Genomic DNA, 19802 nt, shown 5'->3' with positions numbered 1-19802 from the left:
GGCAAGCATCAATATCAGCTGAACGTGAATACTCGCCAGAGAACAGATTCTGGATGACTCCGTTTCCGGTGCCGAACACTGGGCCGGGACGACTTGGATGGCAGGAACAGTGTTGTTGATTGCAGCAGAGCGGTGGCACGACTGTGTCGGTGGATCGGGAGTCATCCATAGCGCGATAAGTCGAGCGTCCCGGATCAGCATGTTCAGCATCATTGTCGCGAATCGCTGTTGTTGTTGTTGCATGGCGTGGACTGAAATTCGGGAGTACATCAGGGCGAGCAATGTCATCAGGAAGGTACAGGTACTTGCCAGAGTTCCCAGTGTGGATGGCTCCGTTTCCGGTACCGAACACAGGGCCGGGACGACTTGGATGGCAGGAACAGTGTTGTTGATTACAGCAGAGCGGTGGCGCGACTGTTTCGGTGGATTGGGAGCCATCCATGTCGCTTTTGAACGAGCTTCCCGGGTCAGCCTGATTTCCGCTGCAGCCGCTAGAGTGACCCGTTGTAGGTATTGTAGATCGTTGACTGAAACTTGGGAGGACATCAGGGCGAGCAAGTAAATCAAAACGAGACGTGTACTTCTCTGAGTTCTCAGTTTGGATGACCCCGTTTCCGCGACCGGACACAGGGCCGGGACGGCTTGGATGGCAGGTACAATTGGCAGGAACACCGCAGAGCGATGGCGCGACTGTGCCGGTGGATCGGGGGTCATCCCTAATTCTGTATAACGTGCGTCCCGGGTCAGCAGTAACAGCAGCAGGATGGTTTCGAGACGATGATGGTAGAACGGCAGCGGTCAAGTGATGAGGTTCAGTGATGAGTTTGCGACAGCGAGGTGGACTATAACAAAATGATATGCTACTAAGAGCATCGTTACCGGTGCGTTGCGGAAATTGTTGCTGTTCTATTAACCCGTAACGCTTCTATTTTAGTTTAGTCACCCGGTTCCACATCGGTCGTTGTCAAATTAGGTTAGAAATTTACACCTGGCAACCAGTGGTTGCTGAACTACTTGTTCGGCTGCACAGCAAAAAATCGGATGGTAAAATCGCATGCAAAAGCATGCACATCACCTTTGTAAGAAAAAGCACTTAAAATTACACTTTGCATGTACACCATAAAACGTGTAATATTACACTCTTGGTTATTTTGGCTCCCTATAAAGTAAATGTCAGATTTTAAATTTGATTGATAATAAATTTATTTTACATCCATATTTGTATTTACAATACGATTAATTGATCATGCGCTTGGTCTTGATTGTAGTTCTAATCGCATCTGGTGACCATCTGGTTGTTAATCTCAGCAACCCTGGGTGTTAAAGCTGGCGGTATGTTCCGGTGGTAACCGTATCGAAAACGGTCGGTTACAGATCAGGATTTTGCTGGGAAACGTGGCCTCGGCGATGGGGGTCGTGTTGGACAACATGCAAACGGCGCGCGGCACTCTGGCCGCCCATCCGGTGGGGCACCTGCTGACGAACTTGAACGTGCGCTTAGTTTAGATGGTAGCGAACTTCTTGACGAATCGGTGAACAGACGCTCTGAATCCGCCTTCCCTTCGCATTTGTTTCGTTCTGGAACAGATTCGGTTATTTAGCGGTTTTTTACCAGCTTTAACTCCTTCAAGACGTTCTCATCACAATAATTATTCAATTATTTACCTCCACTCCCCAGTAAGAAATACGGGGCCGATCGGGTCTGATCGTCAGAGCGACGATCAGTCCTACAGGGGCCGATGCGGGTCTGATTTTGAGACACGCATCAGACCCGAATCAAGGTATTTTGCACCCGAAACGTCAACCTGTCAAGGTTGTTCGAACATCGCGAGAGGCCTACATGCGGGGCCGATGTAAGAACGACGTAAAGGTGGAAAATCGGACGCGCATCAACCTCTCTTTTTAGGTTCTTCTTCTTCTTTTTCTCACATCTGTCATCTGTTTTATTTGTTCGGATTGAAAGTTTGTTGCTGTTGTTTATGTTTTCATTAATTTTTTTCGTTTTTCTCCAATTTACATTGATTTGGTGGACCTTAAACTGCAGTGACTTTGTGCCATGGTTCTTTGCAAACTCTGGAGGCTAGCTGGTTCCTCTCGGTAGTCGTGCTTGATGTTCCGGAGTGTCTGGTTGCTCAGAGGGGTTGGCCCTCTTTTCCGCCGGTTCCAATCTGAGTGATTTTGGACAGGACGTAAACTGTGGCTGTGACGGCATGACTGTTAGAGACCGGATCAAGGATGGTTGGCTTGTTTTCCGTCCTTTGGCTGCCGGGGGTTCCGCCGTGCTACCTGCTGGACTGCTAGGGGAGATCCCAGCCGGGGGATGCCAGGAAGCCGGGCGGTGTTGATGCGCTGTGGAGAATAACCAAGTTTATTTATGTTTTAGATAAAGAGATGTTAACTCACCACACAAAAGCTGTCTACAGGTTCCCTCGCCTCGCCGGGATGGGTCACTATTCGCTTTTTTGCTGCTCGATTGGCCAGTTTCGGCAGACTTGTCCTTGAAGGCACCATGGAAGAGATGGTCCAGGCTTTGGGGTTAGTACGTTCCGTGGCGAAGCAGAAGTATTCGTCGTCCACCTTTTTGATCTCGAACAGACCGGTACCGTTCCCTTCCTTCTTGGTGAGTTCCTCCGTTTGGTTAACGATGGTTGGCGTGCTAATACCCGGTGTCTTTGGTTTTATGAAGCTGGCGAATCGCCTAGATTCCGGCATTCAACAGGAAGTGGTGGGCCAGATCGGAGACGCCTTTCTCGGTGAAAACGACGCCCGGCTTGAGGGCAATCAAAACGATACACATCTTGGCCACACGTTCCTCCATCAGCAGCTTGCTAAAGTCGGTCCACTCGTCGATCTTGGTGCGACCAATCTCGGCATCATGACCGTCTCCACCGCATCCAGCGCAACCAACGGTCGATGAACTTGGTTCCTATACAAGATTTGACCACCTCCTCAGTTTGTGTCGTAGACGGTGCTTTGCGCCGGATGGCCGGTGCCGCTTTGGGCATATCCATCTTCAGAACCTGGAAGAGGAAAAGTTAGTTTGGGTCGAGAAATGTAAAGTATAACTGTTTTACCCAAGCTCCCGCAGCACAGATTCCGCTGCCACCCACTGCTCCTGGACCATCTCCAAGTGGTACAGTTGCACCTCGGCGTCCAGTCCAAGAGTCCGGCGCCGGCGTGGCCATTCTGTTGCGAAGGTGGTGACGGTTGACAGACGATAGATGGTGGGTCGCTGAACGACAATCTCCGGATCCAAGAACGGAGCCGCCGCCAACGAATAGTCCCGCCGGTGATCATCGTGATCCCGTGCTGGACTTACTGCTACTGGTTGGCCAACCTTGGAGGATACATTTAACCGTGAAGTCCGCGATCGCCTACTCTTCCGCCTCCTCCGTACGAGTCACAATATCTACCACCCGACTGCGTTGGCGAATAGTTTGATCCATGAGAGTGATGATTTTTCGTACCGCTGCCGCTATCGCCCGAGACGCTGTACTGTTGTATCCGCCTCTGCCGCCACTGTTGTTTCGCATTCCAACACCACGATTGTCTCGGTCGTCGTTCATCGGTCCCACAAACACGGGCCGTCCGACGGTGGCAGATACATAAACGGTACCATCAGCGCACGGAACAGCAGCGGTAATGGAGCTTGTTGTTGTTGGTGCTGTTTGGCCCGTTCAGTCCGGTGGCGTTGTCAGCGTTGCCGCCGCGTTTCGGTTGAAAACCAGCGATTTGAACAGCGCCATGTGTTGTCATTCCTGCAGCAGATTTATCTTCGGGGACGGATTTAAGCCCTTATCGGAAGGTGATAATTGTTCAGCTGATGGAGATAGTTTTTTTTTATTCTGGTGCAACTCCAGAACCCACTTTCTGGAGGTGGCTCAAAATTATTTGACCTGAAAGAAAAAAAAGTTAGTTCGGATTGAGAAATGTAAAGAAGTTTTTTTTGTTACCTAAGTTCCCGAAAAAAAGGGTTCCTCTGCCACCAGCTGGGCCATCTCCAAGAGGAACCGTTGCGAGGCTAAAAAGATCCGACTCCGGCTTCGAATCCACAGCTCTGGAGTACCGGCAGTCTAAGCACGTCTCAGTTTAAATTAAACGGTAAAGAAAATAAGAAATGCTCAGGCAATTCGGGACCGATTCCGGCTAATCTGGAACGTGCAACATTTTTTCCAGCCGTGCCAAGGGCAGCGTTGTTCCGAGGACAATTTCAGGGTCATGACCGGGCCAGTTTATGCAGTGTTGCTTTCTTCGTCATTTGCAAGATCATGGCTGTCCCGAGTGGCATTTCCGGATATCAGTTGGGACAAAGTTCCTGGAACGTGGACCGGTTCCGCTTGGTCTTTTTTTTGGGAGTGATAGTGCAACATCTCATCCGTCCTTCCGAGGGTACTCGCAAGGACGTAGCCTTCCTTCGAGTCTGTATCCGAGTAACGTCGTTCTTGCCGATGGATGCTGATTGTGCAGTTGCAGTCCTTGACCCTTGAAGACCCCGGGCCTCCGTCTTCACCCTTCTTACTGTTCAGCTGCTGCTCCAACTCCAGCAGCTTCCTGGCCGCGGTCCATGAAAGAAGCCGCCGCCGACGAAAAGTCTTGCCGATGATCGTCATGATCCTGGTGCTGGTCTCGTTGCTGCCGTGTGGCCTCATTTGTCCGCGATGTCCGCGACAGCCTCGTCACGATATTCACCACACGGGATTCAGTTGATGTGATGATTGCTGTCACGGAACCATTATCATAAGCTACTTTGTAACGACGAGTAATATGCCGGGTGGCGGCTGGTTTCGTCTTGGGTGAAACAAAGTATCCTGCGTGACACGACACCGCGGCGTTTGGCAACAACATTTCACATTCACCTCGTTCAAAGAGATGGCACACAGCACGGCATTTTCCGGTTGAAAATCTGCAGCTGAACCATGTTGGAGACTCTCCGGGAGGTCGGTTCAACCGTCGTTTCCATTGAAGTGGTTCTGATGTTTAGCGGAAGATCCGTGTTGGAACGCTTGTTATGGACAAGTGCGAGGATCGAGTATTTCACCCGTGCCGAAACTGTCCTTCGAACTTGTTCCGAAAAGCGTTTTTCCAAGGGCACTTGCAGGGTGGCGAACGTCCGTCGGGACTGATCAGTACAGCGACGTTCTGATGGAATTTGCAGGGCCATGATCGTCCCGCGTGCCATTTCTGGACGGTATCAGCTAAAAAGGCTAAAAAGAGAGAAAAAAAAGAAATTATTACACTGAGATCAGCTATTGTAATGTTTTGCTTTAAAAACCAAATCACCTGGCGGTCATGTTCTCGCGCACGTCCAGGTTTATGAACCGGAAAACGGAATCGCCGGAGGTTCGCGACCGGCAGTGGACTTTACCTTTTTGCTGATACCTTTTCCCTGAAATTGAAAAAAGTAGAGTAAAAGTTTACAGCAAACAAAAAAAAAACAAACTATAAATTACCTTTAAAATCAACTCCCTACTAACCAGGGGAGAATCTGCGGGTGTTACTTGACCTGCCGATTCCACCTACAACCCGGAACAAACCCGGAAAAGCAGACAACCAAATTTTCGCGATGGAGCAAACTTGCTCGCCATGTTGTTTTTTTTCGTTTGACAGTTCATAGACATACCAAATTTTTAAAACTTGTTATGGAATTTTGTTACGAGAGGGATGGGGTCCAAAAATCATTTTTTGCGTTACGTAAAAGATTTTTGAAAATGTGTGATTGTTAAATGACTGGTGAATGTGTTCAATACAATCCAAAAAAATTGTATCGACTGCTCTTAATTTCTTAAATTCAAACCTTATCTTTATCATTTTTAGTCATTTCTGATTTACTTTTCAATATCTTGCTTTGAAATTTGAGTGACTGTTTGACATGAATGTAAAAAATCAACATTTCATAAATATTGTGTGAATATTTTTTTTATTTGGAGCCAACCAATATTCTCATGCAACATTTTTAATCTCGGTAAAATGCTATTTATTTCACTTTGACTTTGTCAGTTGGAACTGTTTTGCAAATTCAGAGACAACAGGTAACCTTCTAATAAAACTCAAACGATAAAAAAATAGCTGGCCGCAAAGGGAGATAAACATTGTTGTAGGTTTAGCTGAACCAAACGCACTTAACTGAAGAATGTGGTTTGGTTTTGGTTTTGGCAATAGTTTATCAAAATTATGTTTTGTTAGAAAAAATGCAACGTTTTCAACTCTGTGTGCTGTATTGAATCCCACGTTTAATTATAATTAAAGCAAAACAATGTCTTGGATAAATTTGGATTTGCAAACACACAGTCGATCCTGCTAACGTCAGCGAAGGTTTACATTTAGAATGGGTAGGATAGCTTGCCTGTTTTTAAATCCACATTGGTTCATTCAAAATGATTTGCTTGAATTTCGCTTTTTACGCTATACAAAAGACCTTTTCAAATGTCCGGCAGAAGATCGACGATGCGACAAATTCTCGCTTACTTTTCAAAAGGTTCTATATCAGTTGCAAAGTAACCGCCGACCTTACAAGTCGCATTCTCATCGCCAGTCCGCAGTTTGTGTGCGCGTCACCGCTCTTATTAAAATGTGCACCGTAGACAAAAACAGTGTGGTTCTGGATTTTTGTCAACTCCAAAACCAACCAAGCCCAAAGCTTGTAAAAAAATTCTCGCAGACCTTCAAGTAAACCGAGAAAACTTGCGAGCATTGCAATTATGCAATAGAAGAAGAATAGCCGTGCTGCAGTTCGCCGACTCAGCAATGGCCTCGTCCATCATCGACAAACCTCTGGTATATCAGGGTTGCAAAATCCCGATTTACCTGGACAACAACGCTACGGAAGTTCGTGTGCTTGACCTACCTCTAGGCATAAGCAATGATGACGTAGTCAAAGTGATGAGTAAATACGGCGAAGTTTTGACCATCACCAACGACCGCTGGATTAACTTCTTCCCAGGGATCCCAAATGGAGTTCGGACCCTGCGGATGTTGCTGAAACAGCCAACGCCGAAATCAATCACTATAAACAATGCTGCTGCAGCAGTGACGATTATAGGCAAAAAATCGCTTTGCAAACTCAAAGCAAAGAAAAAAAAATGTGCGGAATCGAGTAAAAAGGTGAACCAAAAAAGCAGTACACAACCGATTGAACCCGAGCCAAGCAGCAGCAGCAGTAAAAGCAACAACAGTAAACCAGAACAAAATGCAATGTTAACAAGGGAAATTGACGAAGAAGACAACGATGGATTTGAGACCGTGCTTTCTAAGCACACCCGCCGCCGAAAGCGTTTACAAGCATATTTGGACGCGGAAGACGAACTAACAAAAAAACGTAGAGAGATGGCTGCAGAAGAAACAGATGAAGAAGATGAAGATGTCATAAAAGCAAAATATTATAAGAAAAAGTGTTGTGAGATAACTTCTAAATCCCTGGAAGAAGAGGACGAAGATAAACTCGAAGAACTTGATAATTCACTCTTTAAATATTCCGCTAAATATTTGAAACATAGACAGAAATCGTTAGAAAAATGGCATGGTAATAATTATTGAAGTAATTTTAAACTCTGTAATCTTTCCTCTTTCACTATCCACCTTGAAGAGATGAATGCATAATGGTGAAAAGTCTCTATAATAATAATAAAAAAAAGGTTCTATGTACATTAGGATGCCCAGAATATGGGACTTTTTCTCAAAACCTCGCTCCACAAGCTGAATATTGTTCCTTGAGCTATTTTAGGACTCTGGGCCAAATATGAGCAAAATCGGTCAACATTTACCCATTGATACTCGAAGGTGAAGTTTGTATGGGAAAAATTTAAAAAATGTATGGAAAATCCAACTTTCTTACGGTTTGGTCTCCAAGGCACGCTGCTTCCATCCAAATGTTCCCAAAAGTGAGATTCTCATTGAAAATTTAATGCTCTACAACTTTGTATAACATACCAAAGCTGTAAAACTTGATCCTGAAAAGTTATTAGCAATTTAAAAAAGTCATTTTTGTATGAAAAACATTTTTTTCATCAACTTTAGGCTCGGGTATCAATGGGTTAATCTCAACCAATTTTGCTCAAAATTTACACAGATGCTTAAAATAACCCAAAAAACTGTTTTCCGCTTGTGGAGCAGGGGGTCGTTTTTTCTGGGCACCCTAATGTACATAGGAAACCCATGGGGCATTGGTTGTTTTGAAAAAGTTATCAAGAATTAATCAAACACTGCCTAACGCGGCATAAACAAACAAACTAACACCCCTGATTGCCAAAAGTAATTTTTCAGGCGTAAACTTGCAGCACAGGAGGGAAAATATCTCCAAACTCGAAGAATTGAAATCTAAAAATCAAGCATCTCTCGTAATGTAAACATTTACTGACGTTTACAAACTCACATTAACCCAATTTTATTGTTTTGCTTGAAAAAACCATCCGTCAGATGATTTGCTCCCGTTAGATCCCGAGTTTTGTTTGATTCGGATCAACACGGATGAACTAGAAGCTAAATTAGCTCTCGCACAAGTACCGCGGTGGGTTGACGCGGGTGCCAAATTAGCCTTGCAACGCAATTAGGTCACTGCGCTGGAGATGCCCCAAAAACCATTTCTGGTATTCTACACAGAAAAAAATATGTGAATTTACTCGACACGGAAAAAATGAATCACATGTAAACTCAGTTGACGTAAACTTGAGATTCGACGTAAACGGTTGAATCACACGTAAAATCATGTTTTTACGTATAATTTGTTGCAAATTTACATCAAATTGAATTTAAATTTAAATGTTTAATGACGTGCAAAAGTGTTACATCATAAATGATGTAACATTCGGAAATATTTTTTTGTGTATAGGAGCATTGCTCTGCATATAAAACGGGTTTACGGTTGGTTTTCACGGTTTATGTTTTCATTGTTTCAGAAATACTTCACGGATCTGTTTGCTCTAGCTGCAGAGGATGAAACATCTTCCACTGTTGGGCGAAGAAGCACAAGTAGTCGTGGGCGGAAACCACCTGCAACTAAAAAAGAACTGTCTGCATCGAACAACAGTAAAAAAAGCGTTGAAAACACCCTTGCCAGCGACGACTCAACTGATGTTAGTAAATTTTTTTTCGCTGATTGTATCAAATAGATAATCATATTTTTCGTTTTTTAGGAGGACTGGTCGAAGCAAAAAACGGGTAAAAGACGCAAGAAAGCAATCAGTGACTCTGAATAATGTGAAAAAGTTTGGCTGCAACGATATTGAATAAAATTAATGCTTCGTAATAAATGATATAGTTATTTTATATTTTTGTATGAAAGATGTTATTTTGCTTCCGGGCTGAGTGCATCGCTCTTCCATTCGGTTATCAAATAATTAGTTTTTTCTCGAGTATAAATACCCGTCTTTGCCAAAGTTTTATGAAAATTTGATTTGGAGCTTCCAAACGGCTTTAAACAAATTTGCATATCCCATTTCCCATAATGCTATTTCCCAGAAATCTTCACGATGGCCTATTTTTCAGAATGAATTATTGCCTTCAAATAATTGTTGCTATGCTGTTTTTTTTTTTTTTTCAAAGTAGCGGTTAATTTTTTTTAAGAGAGCGGCCGTGGCTGACTGGTTGCGGTATTCGCTTTGTAAGTGAATGGTTCTGGGTTCGATTCCCATCTGCTCCCAACGAGAAAGTTAAGAACACATAAACACATGCTAACCACTAGGCCATGACGACTTGGTGAGCGTGGACTGGAATTAGGAATACTGTTACAGAGAGCGAGTTGTGGCGCTATAACCACGGCAAATAGTGTCCAGGGCATTCGTGGAAATACAATGTCCCATCCCAGAGGGTCCCGGAGTACCAAACCTTCTTAGCATGGTGCTCCCAACGAATACAACCAAATGTCGGGTCGTATGGTGGTGTGTCCCACGCTTCTTCCTCCCCTGTCGATTCAGAATTGTGTTGTTGTTCGAACACTCAGTGCTCAAACTCAACCCAATTACGAGTCATCTCTGCGATACGGCTTTACACAGTAGGCCTGGCCGCTTTAGCGCTTGTGATGTTTCAATGCATTCTAATGCAATGGCGCACTACAAATGTTAATAAATGACAAGAAGAGTGCTAGGCGTCATCTAACCGGCCCACCTGAGCCTCCCGATCTTCGCCTGGGTGGCGATGGTCGGTTCTTCAAGAAATGCGTGCAGAACATGGTTCATGCGTCTTTACCACACTTCGTCAGACACCTGCACTCCACCGTACACAGAAAAAAAAATCGGTAAATTTACATCATTTATGATGTACCAAAAGTGCACGTCATTAATGATGCTAATTTAAATAAGATTAATTTTAAATTTACATGGCATCCATCGTAAACGAGCCGAACCAAAAGGGACTTCAAAACTTGTAAATTTGCGATGAAATCGACGTAAATGTACCGAAGATGTAAATTGTTTTACCCCGTTGAATCTAGAATCTGATGTAATTTTCAAAAGCATTACGATTTGTACTGGCACTGATTGAAAGAAATGCTTATTGTTTAGTTTTAAATTGATTCGATTTCAAACCAAAACAAAAGCATCCAATTCCTAGTGATAAAAACGTACAGCTTATGAAAAATAAATCAAAATCTAAATCCAACGGGGGTATAGGGGAACTGTATCAATTTCCATCGAGAACCTAATGTTGGCATACCAGTACTTTGACATTCGGTTACAGCTTCTCAAAGGTTTTTAAAGTTCTTCTTCAATCGATATCAAGTCATACTGTAAGTTTACACAGAAAAAAAAAATCCGGTAAATTTACATCATTTATGATGTACCAAAAGTGCACGTCATTAATGATGCTTATTTACATCAACATCAACTGAAATTTACATGCCTTGCAACGTAAACATGCCGAAGAAATTCGACCTCGAAAAGTTTAAATTTCCGATGAAAATGATGTAAATTCACCGAAGCTGAAATTTTTGTTTACTCCGTTGAATTTTGAATCCGAAAAAAGGCCAAACATTCAATATTACGCCCTTTTAAAATGTTAGTCTTGATTTGAAAATTTTGAAAGTATTGTTTTCGAAAAGATCGGAAAATTTCACAAATGTTTCATATTTTAACATTGAAAATCGGACCATTAGTTGCTGAGATATCGACATTGAAAAATGGTGGGTTGTTTGGGTGAGACTTAGAAAACATCAATTTTCCTGTTTTTAAACCTTTGCATTGCAATATCTCAGCAACTAAATCTGCCGTTTTACGGCGATATGATGTATACGCCATTTTGGACATTTTCAATTTTATTGTACAGTCTGATAAAGAATCTTAAAAGCTACCTCCTGACGAAAGAATTTTTCAAAAAACTGCTCTGGGGCCCATTTTATTAAGCAAACAAACTATGATGTATACGCCAATTTTACTCATCATGATGTATGTATACATTGAGAATTGATAGAAGTCAAACTCAATACTGTTTGAATGTTGATTTGAGGTTTTGGCACCAAATCAAGACTGGGCAATATTTTATTACATTATTTCGATTTAATTCTTAAGGGGACGTCCATTAGGCATCATCCATAAAGTACGTCACGATCTGAGGCAAGAGGGGGGTTTTAAGCAAGCGTGACGTTGCGTGATAAAAGCATAAGGAAATCGTGACAAAGGGGGGAGTTAATTTTGGCTGATTTTAATGTGACGTACTTGATGGATGACACCTTATCCACATCCACGTAGACACTTTTTTGACAATTCTAGACCCACCCACCTCCCTTGCGGACAATTGTTCATGCAAAAAATGTGTTTATAGAGCGTAGACAATCGCTAAGGGAGCGTTCTTTTATTACGTAACGCAAAAAATCGGATTTTAGACCCCCCCCCCCCTCGTAAAAAAAAATCCATACAAATTTTAAAAAAATGTATGGAGCGTAACACGGCTTCCAATCCCCTCCCCCCTTCCCCCCGAACTGCGTTACGTAATAAAAGAACGCTCCCTAATACCCTCCCCCCTTTAAGTATCCACGTGGACAATGCATTACGGGATCCGCTCAGCTTTCAAAATAGCTGGCACAAAAAATAAAGCCAGCTTTGATCGAGCAATGTATACATACATCATTGGGCAGTAAAAGTAGTGATTTTTTATTGCTATTTTTTCGGTCAAATTATGTTTGTGGTTTAAAATCGTAGAGAATAGGAAAAAACAAGAAATTTTGTAGGGGCCTTATTTTTATTGTACTTTTTAACAGTTTCTACAGAGCTTGAGGTCTGCTTAGTCATTTTAAATTGAAAAAATGAACAAAAACAGAAAATCGTGTCTACAGCGAAATCACCTCAATGGCGTATACATCATATCGCCGTAAAACGGCAGTAAAGGTCGTATCAACAAAGTCCGAAGAAGCAAAATATAGAGAATTTTCTCAGCTTTTCAAAAATATTTTTTTCAAAAGTGGGCAAACATGTGCACTAATTTAAAAAAATGAAAAACTGCGACTATTTTGAAAAAAGTTACATAAAAATGGCTATAACTTGAAAACGGTGCACTTTATCAAAATTTCACTAAAGTACTTTTTAATTGCAAATTAGATTTTACATCGAATAATGAAGTTGAAAAATTTTTGCGACAAAAATTTCGATTTTTTTGAAAAATCAGTATTGATTAAAAAATTCATAACTCGGTCAATGATTTTTTGCACAACCTGGATATTTCTGAAAAGTTGTCATTTTATGTCCTCTAAAACATATATAAAAAAAAATAGTGTTTTTTTGCAAATCAAGTTTTAGTGTTAAAAAGTTAAATAAAAAAATCGCCATTTTTTTTTACCGTATATTATTTTTTTCCAGTGTAGTCCGTATCCATACCTACAACTTTGCCGAAGACACCAAATCGATCAAAAAATTCCTTCAAAAGATACAGATTTTTGAATTTTCACATATAATGTTTGTATGGACAGCTGCCAAATTTGTATGGAAAATTATATGGACAAACTAATGATGCAAAATGGCTTCTTTGGGCATACCGAAGGCACCAAAAAAGTTTCAGTCGAATTAAAAAATAAAAAAAAAAATCGAATGACCGAAATCCTAGAGAACTGCTCTCCTGATCAAGTGCAACTTTTCGCCGTGGAACAACGATACACCTTGCGCTGGACGGAGCCAGCTGTGAACCGGAAGCTGCTTAGGGATCCAGTTTGTCTCAGAAATGGCGAAATCTTGTGAGGCCACACTTATGTTATGCCTATAAAAATAAACAAAATTAATCTCTTGGCATAAGAGGCAAGGCACAGCAACAACCCAACTCCATGACGGCATGGGAAACGAGAGTATGTGTGGCCAAGCCAGCCAACATCTCCGATCGATTATTCTGGAAGACGTACTGGTAGAAGCGGCAAAACGGACTCGCACGGCAAACTCTGAAGCACCTTCTTTCACATGGACCCTTCTTTCGATGGAACCGCATTTCGTCGGTCACGATGACCTGAATCACCTGCCACAGTTGCTCGAACAGCACTCGCTGATTATTGCTGAAAAAAAGCCGAACCGGAACCGGACGTCGTGCCGGGCGACGATTCTCTAATTCCGACGGGATCGTTTCGAACTCGGATTGTGATGTTTACCGTGCTGCAACAGCAAACACTTTCACTTTTCTTTTGGAACCCGAACCACTTCTGGATTTCGGCGCGAATCGTTCCTGGTGGAGGTGGTGCTCCCAAAAAATGGTATGTTTTGAATTTGGATAAATCAGTAACAACATTTCAAAAGGGCGAAACCTACGATCCTGCCATTTCGGGAAAATCAACATTCAAAATTTTGCAATTCCGATCAATTCCTATTTCCACAAAAAAGCATGAATACCATCAATTTTGTAAAATAGCAATAATTTCATCATAGAGAGCAATTTGAAATTAATTAAGGTGTTTTTGCTATTAAAAATTGAGAAAAACAAACTACGCCTTTTTCAAGAGCGTGCTTCCATTTTCGCCCCACCGTATTCGCCACCCACTCAACCAAAACAACGGTTTAGCCCGTCAGGTTACGCCGCAAAGCAAAAGTAAACAACAGATTCGCCCTTTTGTTTTTTGTTCATTTTTCGGGTTTTTAAAGAAAAAAGTGGTGAAACAACTATTTTATCATTGTGAAACGTTACAGTCAGTGATAATACAGTGATATTTGCAACCTCATAAAAAAATTGGTCTAGAAAGCCTTCAGAAGGAGTCCGATTCAGGCCAAGAATCGTTGAGCCAGGATACACCGTAAGTAGCAAGTTGGTTTGACGATGTGGTCTATATTCAAGTGACATTCCTTGGGGTGTCCCCGCCGGAAGTGGGAGACATGGCACCTAACGACTAGGCCACCCCGCGACACCATCCTGCCTTCTCTATCTTTGCATAGCTTCAATGGTTACGGAGGCGATGATTTTGTACGGCATTCCTCCTAAACCTCCCTACACTAACTTTTTGTCCTGCAACTGCTAGACCCAGAATCCCCGGATGTTCCAAGAACCGGTAAATTATGGACCTTTATATCTAGATTCTGAATCCAGACCAGATCCGATACTACAATAATTGAAATTAAAAAGTTATGTGTTTAGGATCATACAAATCTGTGTTTGTTGTGGAATTGTGGTCAGAGACATCAGAAACATACATTTTGATCCATTTTGAGGATTGTCAGGTTAAAATTCACTGAATTATACCGAAAATTTGGTGTTTCTAAATATACGTCGGAACTTGCAGAAAACACTACATTCGCCCCTCGTGATTGGATGAAAACACAAAGGCGGAAACTCAATTTGGTTTGTTTTGATTGATGTTGTTGATTAGCCCTTTTGTTTTTTGCTTGTAAAACTACGTATTTTCGGAATTATGTGATGATGGAGGGTGTTTTAGGATCAGTTTTGTTCGCTTTATATGATTCTGACAAAAACTCAGTTTGTTTACATCTGAGGGTTTCGCCCTATTGAAAAGTTGTTACTGAAATGACGTTTGTCACATTACGACTGAGTTTTGCAGAGGCATGCCAAACAGGTGAAATACTGAACTAGATAAGTAAACAGGGTTTTAGTCCCGCCTTAAAGTTACAGACAACATTCAATGTAAATGTATTAGATAAGGTAAGGAGATTTTCAGAAAAGTGTAAAACCCTATTTTTTTAAAGGTCCTATAATCAAACATAATAGCTTATAGGACCTTTTCGAAAAAATAACTCTATATATGATCAAAGGGACAAATTGTTTCGCATTTTTTTACTATGTAAGTTTGTTTAACATGAAAAACTGAATAGAAAACGCTTTCAGTTGGACTTTTTTGAAAACAGAGCAAGTTTTTTGTTTTAAAGTGTTTTTTTTATCGAGTTTGGCTCTTAAACAACCTTACAATAAAAAACCTTTTACCCGGAAAATTGCCACATTTTCTGAAAATCTTCATAAAAATTCCTCTTTTCGTACCAAATAAATTTTGAACCGCAATCTTTAACTTTTGCTCACCACGATTGATATTTAAAAAGTCATAAAAAACATTTTTTCAAAACTGATCCTTAAATTTATTTTCTTTTTAGGGGAAGGTGGGGCAAGATGACCATATGGGGCAAGAGGAACAATCGCTCGTACGGCCATAATTTTTACACTTTTGATTATTTACAGTTTGAGGAATTGTTGCTAGCAATGCAATTAGCTGATTCTACTACCACATAACCGCCAAAACGACGTAAACGCCACGGGCATAAGATTGAATGAAGTTTTTGTCAAAACCTTAGTTTTCTTATATTTTTTGGAAAGTACAAAATAAGGCTTAGGGTTCCTTTTAAGGCTCATTTATCAAAATGCTATTTTTCCTAGATCAGTAGTGTCCCTATCAATGACTTGCACCTATTATAAAGAATGATTTAACTTATGGTTATTTCTGTTGAGAGCTTTTAAAAAATCTTGTTCAGGTGAGGCAAGTGTATCTACCATATGGATTTTTAGAAAAATCAATTTTTGGATTTTTGGAAAAAAAATACGAATTGCTGTAACAACATATTTTATTTGGAAATAAATACATAAAAGTAGTTAAAAACTGATAAACAGTTGATAAAAAAAAATTGTTCATACAAAATATAGTGATTTTATGAAAATTTTGTAATTATCATCATCTAAGTAATTATTTTTTTCGTAAAAACGATCAAATTTATAATATACATTAGCTTGAGAAAACGTGCTTTTTAAATAGATGGCGTAAAATTACTAAGCTCTTATACTTGTATTTTAACATTTTTTTTGTATTTTGCTAAATTGTTATTGCTAAAACTAAAAAAAACAGGTGCCAGAAGTTATATCAGAATAACAGTCCATACTTGATTATCCGATGGCTATGGAGGAACCGTGTTTTGCAGATTTCGAGCCAACAGGTAAATAACTATTTAAAAATTCCACAACCCGAGCAGGGGTAAATAACACGGGAATACCAAATTTTGGTATTACTTGGGCAAATAACAGCGACCAAAATGTGCCCTTGGTTGCCCAGTAATAGATGGTAAAATACCATGAAATCATACCAAAAGCTTGTATATGGAAGGGCACAACAATACCATACCATGTTATTCCAAAGGTAAAATAATACCACAAAATAAAATCATTTCAATACCAAGTTGAGGTCTTCTGGATTTTTGAACATTGGTTGAATACCAAAACTTGGTATTGTCATGGTTTTAATTTCAGGTATTCCCGCGCCCTTGGAAAACCATATTTTGGTATTCCTGTTGTCTTCCACAAACATGATATTGGTTTGATTTCATGGTATTTTACCATCTATTACTGGGCAACCAAGAGCACATTTTGGTCGCTGGTATTTGCACAAGTAATACCAAAATTTGCTATTTTCATACCATTTTTAGTGCAGCAGTTGCAGTTAGTGAAAAAACGTAAATGATCCTTATGCAACAACCAAATCTACTCACCTGATGATTCCATGTTGTTTTTAGTGATATTCTTCACCACACCGAATGCATTTGTCATTGATGAACGGCTGTACTTGAAGTTCTTGAAGCTTCTGAAAAATAACAAGATTGAAAAATAAGTATTATTAAAATGAAACTGGATTGAAATTCACCAAAATTCAATAATCTGTTGATTGACTCGTTTTTCAAAGTATTTGGTTATCCCAACTTAGACAAATTTCAACGTTTTTGAAAAAAATATTAGTGGGTATATCACAAAAAAAAATTAAATCAGCTTTAACATTTTTGGGTTTCAAGTCAAGTTAGCGCAAAATTAATTATCTTGTCAAAAAAATAAAAAAAAACCATAGTTTCAATACCAAAATGTGGCATCCTGACTTAGAAATTTTTCCACAATGTCAAGTCATTTCTGTAGGGGGTATATCAAAAATGTTTAAAATCAAGTTTGAAATTTCCGGTTTTCAATGAAAGCATTCGCTTTGAGACCTCGTTTTAGCGCAAAATTAATTATTTTGTCAAAATTGGTCAAAATTTTCCCATAGTTTGAGTGGAATTTGATAAAACACTTTAATACCAAAATAATACCAAAATGTGCCATCCTGACTTAGAAAATTTTCCACAATTTCAAGTCATTTCTGTAGGGGGTATATCAAAAATGTTTAAAATCAAGTTTGAAATTTTCGGTTTTCAATGAAAGCATTCGCTTTTAGACATCATTTTAGCGCAAAATTAATTATTTTGTCAAAATTGGTCAAAATTTTCCCATAGTTTCAGAGGAAATTGATAAAACACCTTAATGCCAAAATAATACCAAAATGTGCCATCCTGACCTAGAAAATTTTCCACAATTTTAAGTCATTTCTGTAGGGGGTATATCAAAAATGTTTAAAATCAAGTTTGAAATTTCCGGTTTTCAATGAAAGCATTCGCTTTGAGACATCATTTTAGCGCAAAATTAATTATTTTGTCAAAATTGGTCAAAATTTTCCCATAGTTTCAGAGGAATTTGATAAAACACTTTAATACTAAAATAATACCAAAATGTGCCATCCTGACTTAGAAAATTTTCCACAATTTTAAGTCATTTCTGTAGGGGGTATATCAAAAATGTTTAAAATCAAGTTTGAAATTTCCGGTTTTCAATGAAAGCATTCGCTTTGAGACCTCGTTTTAGCGCAAAATTAATTATTTTGTCAAAATTGGTCAAAATTTTCCCATAGTTTGAGTGGAATTTGATAAAACACTTTAATACCAAAATAATACCAAAATGTGCCATCCTGACTTAGAAAATTTTCCACAATTTCAAGTCATTTCTGTAGGGGGTATATCAAAAATGTTTAAAATCAAGTTTGAAATTTTCGGTTTTCAATGAAAGCATTCGCTTTTAGACATCATTTAGCGCAAAATTAATTATTTTGTCAAAATTGGTCAAAATTTTCCCATAGTTTCAGAGGAAATTGATAAAACACCTTAATGCCAAAATAATACCAAAATGTGCCATCCTGACCTAGAAAATTTTCCACAATTTTAAGTCATTTCTGTAGGGGGTATATCAAAAATGTTTAAAATCAAGTTTGAAATTTCCGGTTTTCAATGAAAGCATTCGCTTTGAGACATCATTTTAGCGCAAAATTAATTATTTTGTCAAAATTGGTCAAAATTTTCCCATAGTTTCAGAGGAATTTGATAAAACACTTTAATACTAAAATAATACCAAAATGTGCCATCCTGACTTAGAAAATTTTCCACAATTTTAAGTCATTTCTGTAGGGGGTATATCAAAAATGTTTAAAATCAAGTTTGAAATTTCCGGTTTTCAATGAAAGCATTCGCTTTGAGAAATCATTTTAGCGCGAAATTAATTATTTTGTCAAAATTGGTCAAAATTTTCCCATAGTTGCAGAGGAATTTGATAAAATACTGTAATACCAAAATAATACCAAAATGTGGTGTTCGACCATTGACAAATTCTGCAATTTTGCAATATCAAAACAATACCTTAAATTGGTATGATACCACATTTTGCTCTTGCATAATCCTTAAGACAAATTTTAAGGGACCAGGAATACCAAAATTTGGTATTGATACCAGAGAAAGGTATTATTACGCATTTCCCTTGTTATTTACCCATGCTCGGGTCGAACCCCTCATTTTGGTATTCTTTTGGCATTACAGTGATTTATCAAATTCCTCTGAAAATTTTGACCAATTTTGACAAAATAATTAATTTTGCGCTAAAATGATGCCTCAAAACGAATGCTTTCATTGAAAACCAGAAATTTCAAACTTGATTTTAAACATTTTTGATATACCCTCTAGAGAAATGACTTGAAATTGTGGAAAATTTTCTAAGTCAGGATGGCACATTTTGGTATTCTTTTGGTATTACAGTATTTTATCAAATTCCTCTGAAACTATGGGAAAATTTTGACCAATTTTGACAAAATAATTAATTTTGCGCTAAAATATGTCTCAAAGCGAATGCATTCATTCAAAACCGGAAATTTCAAACTTGATTTTAAACATTTTTGATATACCCGCTAGAGAAATGGCTTGAAATTGTGGAAAATTTTCTAAGTCAGGATGGCACATTTTGGTATTATTTTGGTATTGAAAGATTTCATCAAATTCCTCTGAAACTATGGGCAATTTTTTTTTATAAATTTTGATGAGATAATTAATTTTGCGCAAAAAGGACGTGAAACCCAAAAATGTTAAAGCTGATTTTAATTTTTTTTATATCCTCTAAGATTTTTTTTAAACGTTAATTTCAAACCAGTTTCATTTTAAAAACACTTATTTTTCATTCTTGTTATTTTTTAGAATCTTCAAGAACTTCAAGCACAGGCCGTTCATCAACGTTCAACAACAAATGCATTCGATTTGATGAAGAATATCACTAAGAACAACATGGAATCATCAGGTGAGTAG

At 39.4% G+C, this 19802-nt stretch overlaps 2 protein-coding genes across 5 annotated transcripts in view; one reads left to right on the top strand and one right to left on the bottom strand.

Annotated features, from left to right (window-relative positions):
- LOC6039992 (integrator complex subunit 3 homolog) overlaps positions 1–9263 on the top strand; it is a 254482-nt gene extending 245219 nt beyond the window's left edge. For 3 of the 4 annotated variants that reach the window (XM_038251677.1, XM_038251676.1, XM_038251680.1), the window contains 2 exons: positions 8892–9068; positions 9129–9263. In XM_038251677.1, the coding sequence (XP_038107605.1) occupies positions 8892–9068; positions 9129–9191 (240 nt within the window). In that variant the 3' untranslated portion in view covers positions 9192–9263. Of the gene's footprint in view, positions 1–8891; positions 9069–9128 lie in introns of those variants that run through there. The other variant, XM_038251679.1, reaches the window with a different exon arrangement.
- On the bottom strand, positions 1993–2918 carry LOC6048384 (T-complex protein 1 subunit gamma). The gene is made up of 2 exons (XM_038251681.1): positions 2404–2918; positions 1993–2349 (listed from the first exon to the last, which is right to left on the bottom strand). The coding sequence occupies exons 1-2, from the start codon at positions 2710–2712 to the stop codon at positions 2230–2232; spliced, it is 429 nt and encodes a 142-aa protein (XP_038107609.1). The 5' UTR covers positions 2713–2918; the 3' UTR covers positions 1993–2229.
- Positions 9264–19802: the final 10539 nt, after the last annotated feature.

This window comes from Culex quinquefasciatus, chromosome 2 (assembly GCF_015732765.1).
Source record: "Culex quinquefasciatus strain JHB chromosome 2, VPISU_Cqui_1.0_pri_paternal, whole genome shotgun sequence".
NCBI classification, from domain to species: Eukaryota; Metazoa; Arthropoda; class Insecta; order Diptera; family Culicidae; genus Culex; species Culex quinquefasciatus.
Note: the sequence above shows the minus strand (reverse complement) of the source record. Positions and strands in the feature narration are given on the sequence as shown.

Bases quoted from the DNA above. Each gene is read 5' to 3' on its own strand.
- LOC6048384 (XM_038251681.1), bottom strand. From the start codon at position 2,712: ATGCCGGAATCTAGGCGATTCGCCAGCTTCATAAAACCAAAGACACCG. The intron at 2,350-2,403 runs GTGAGTTAACAT...TATTCTCCACAG, and splicing joins CTGTAGACAGCTTTTGTGTG to CGCATCAACACCGCCCGGCT.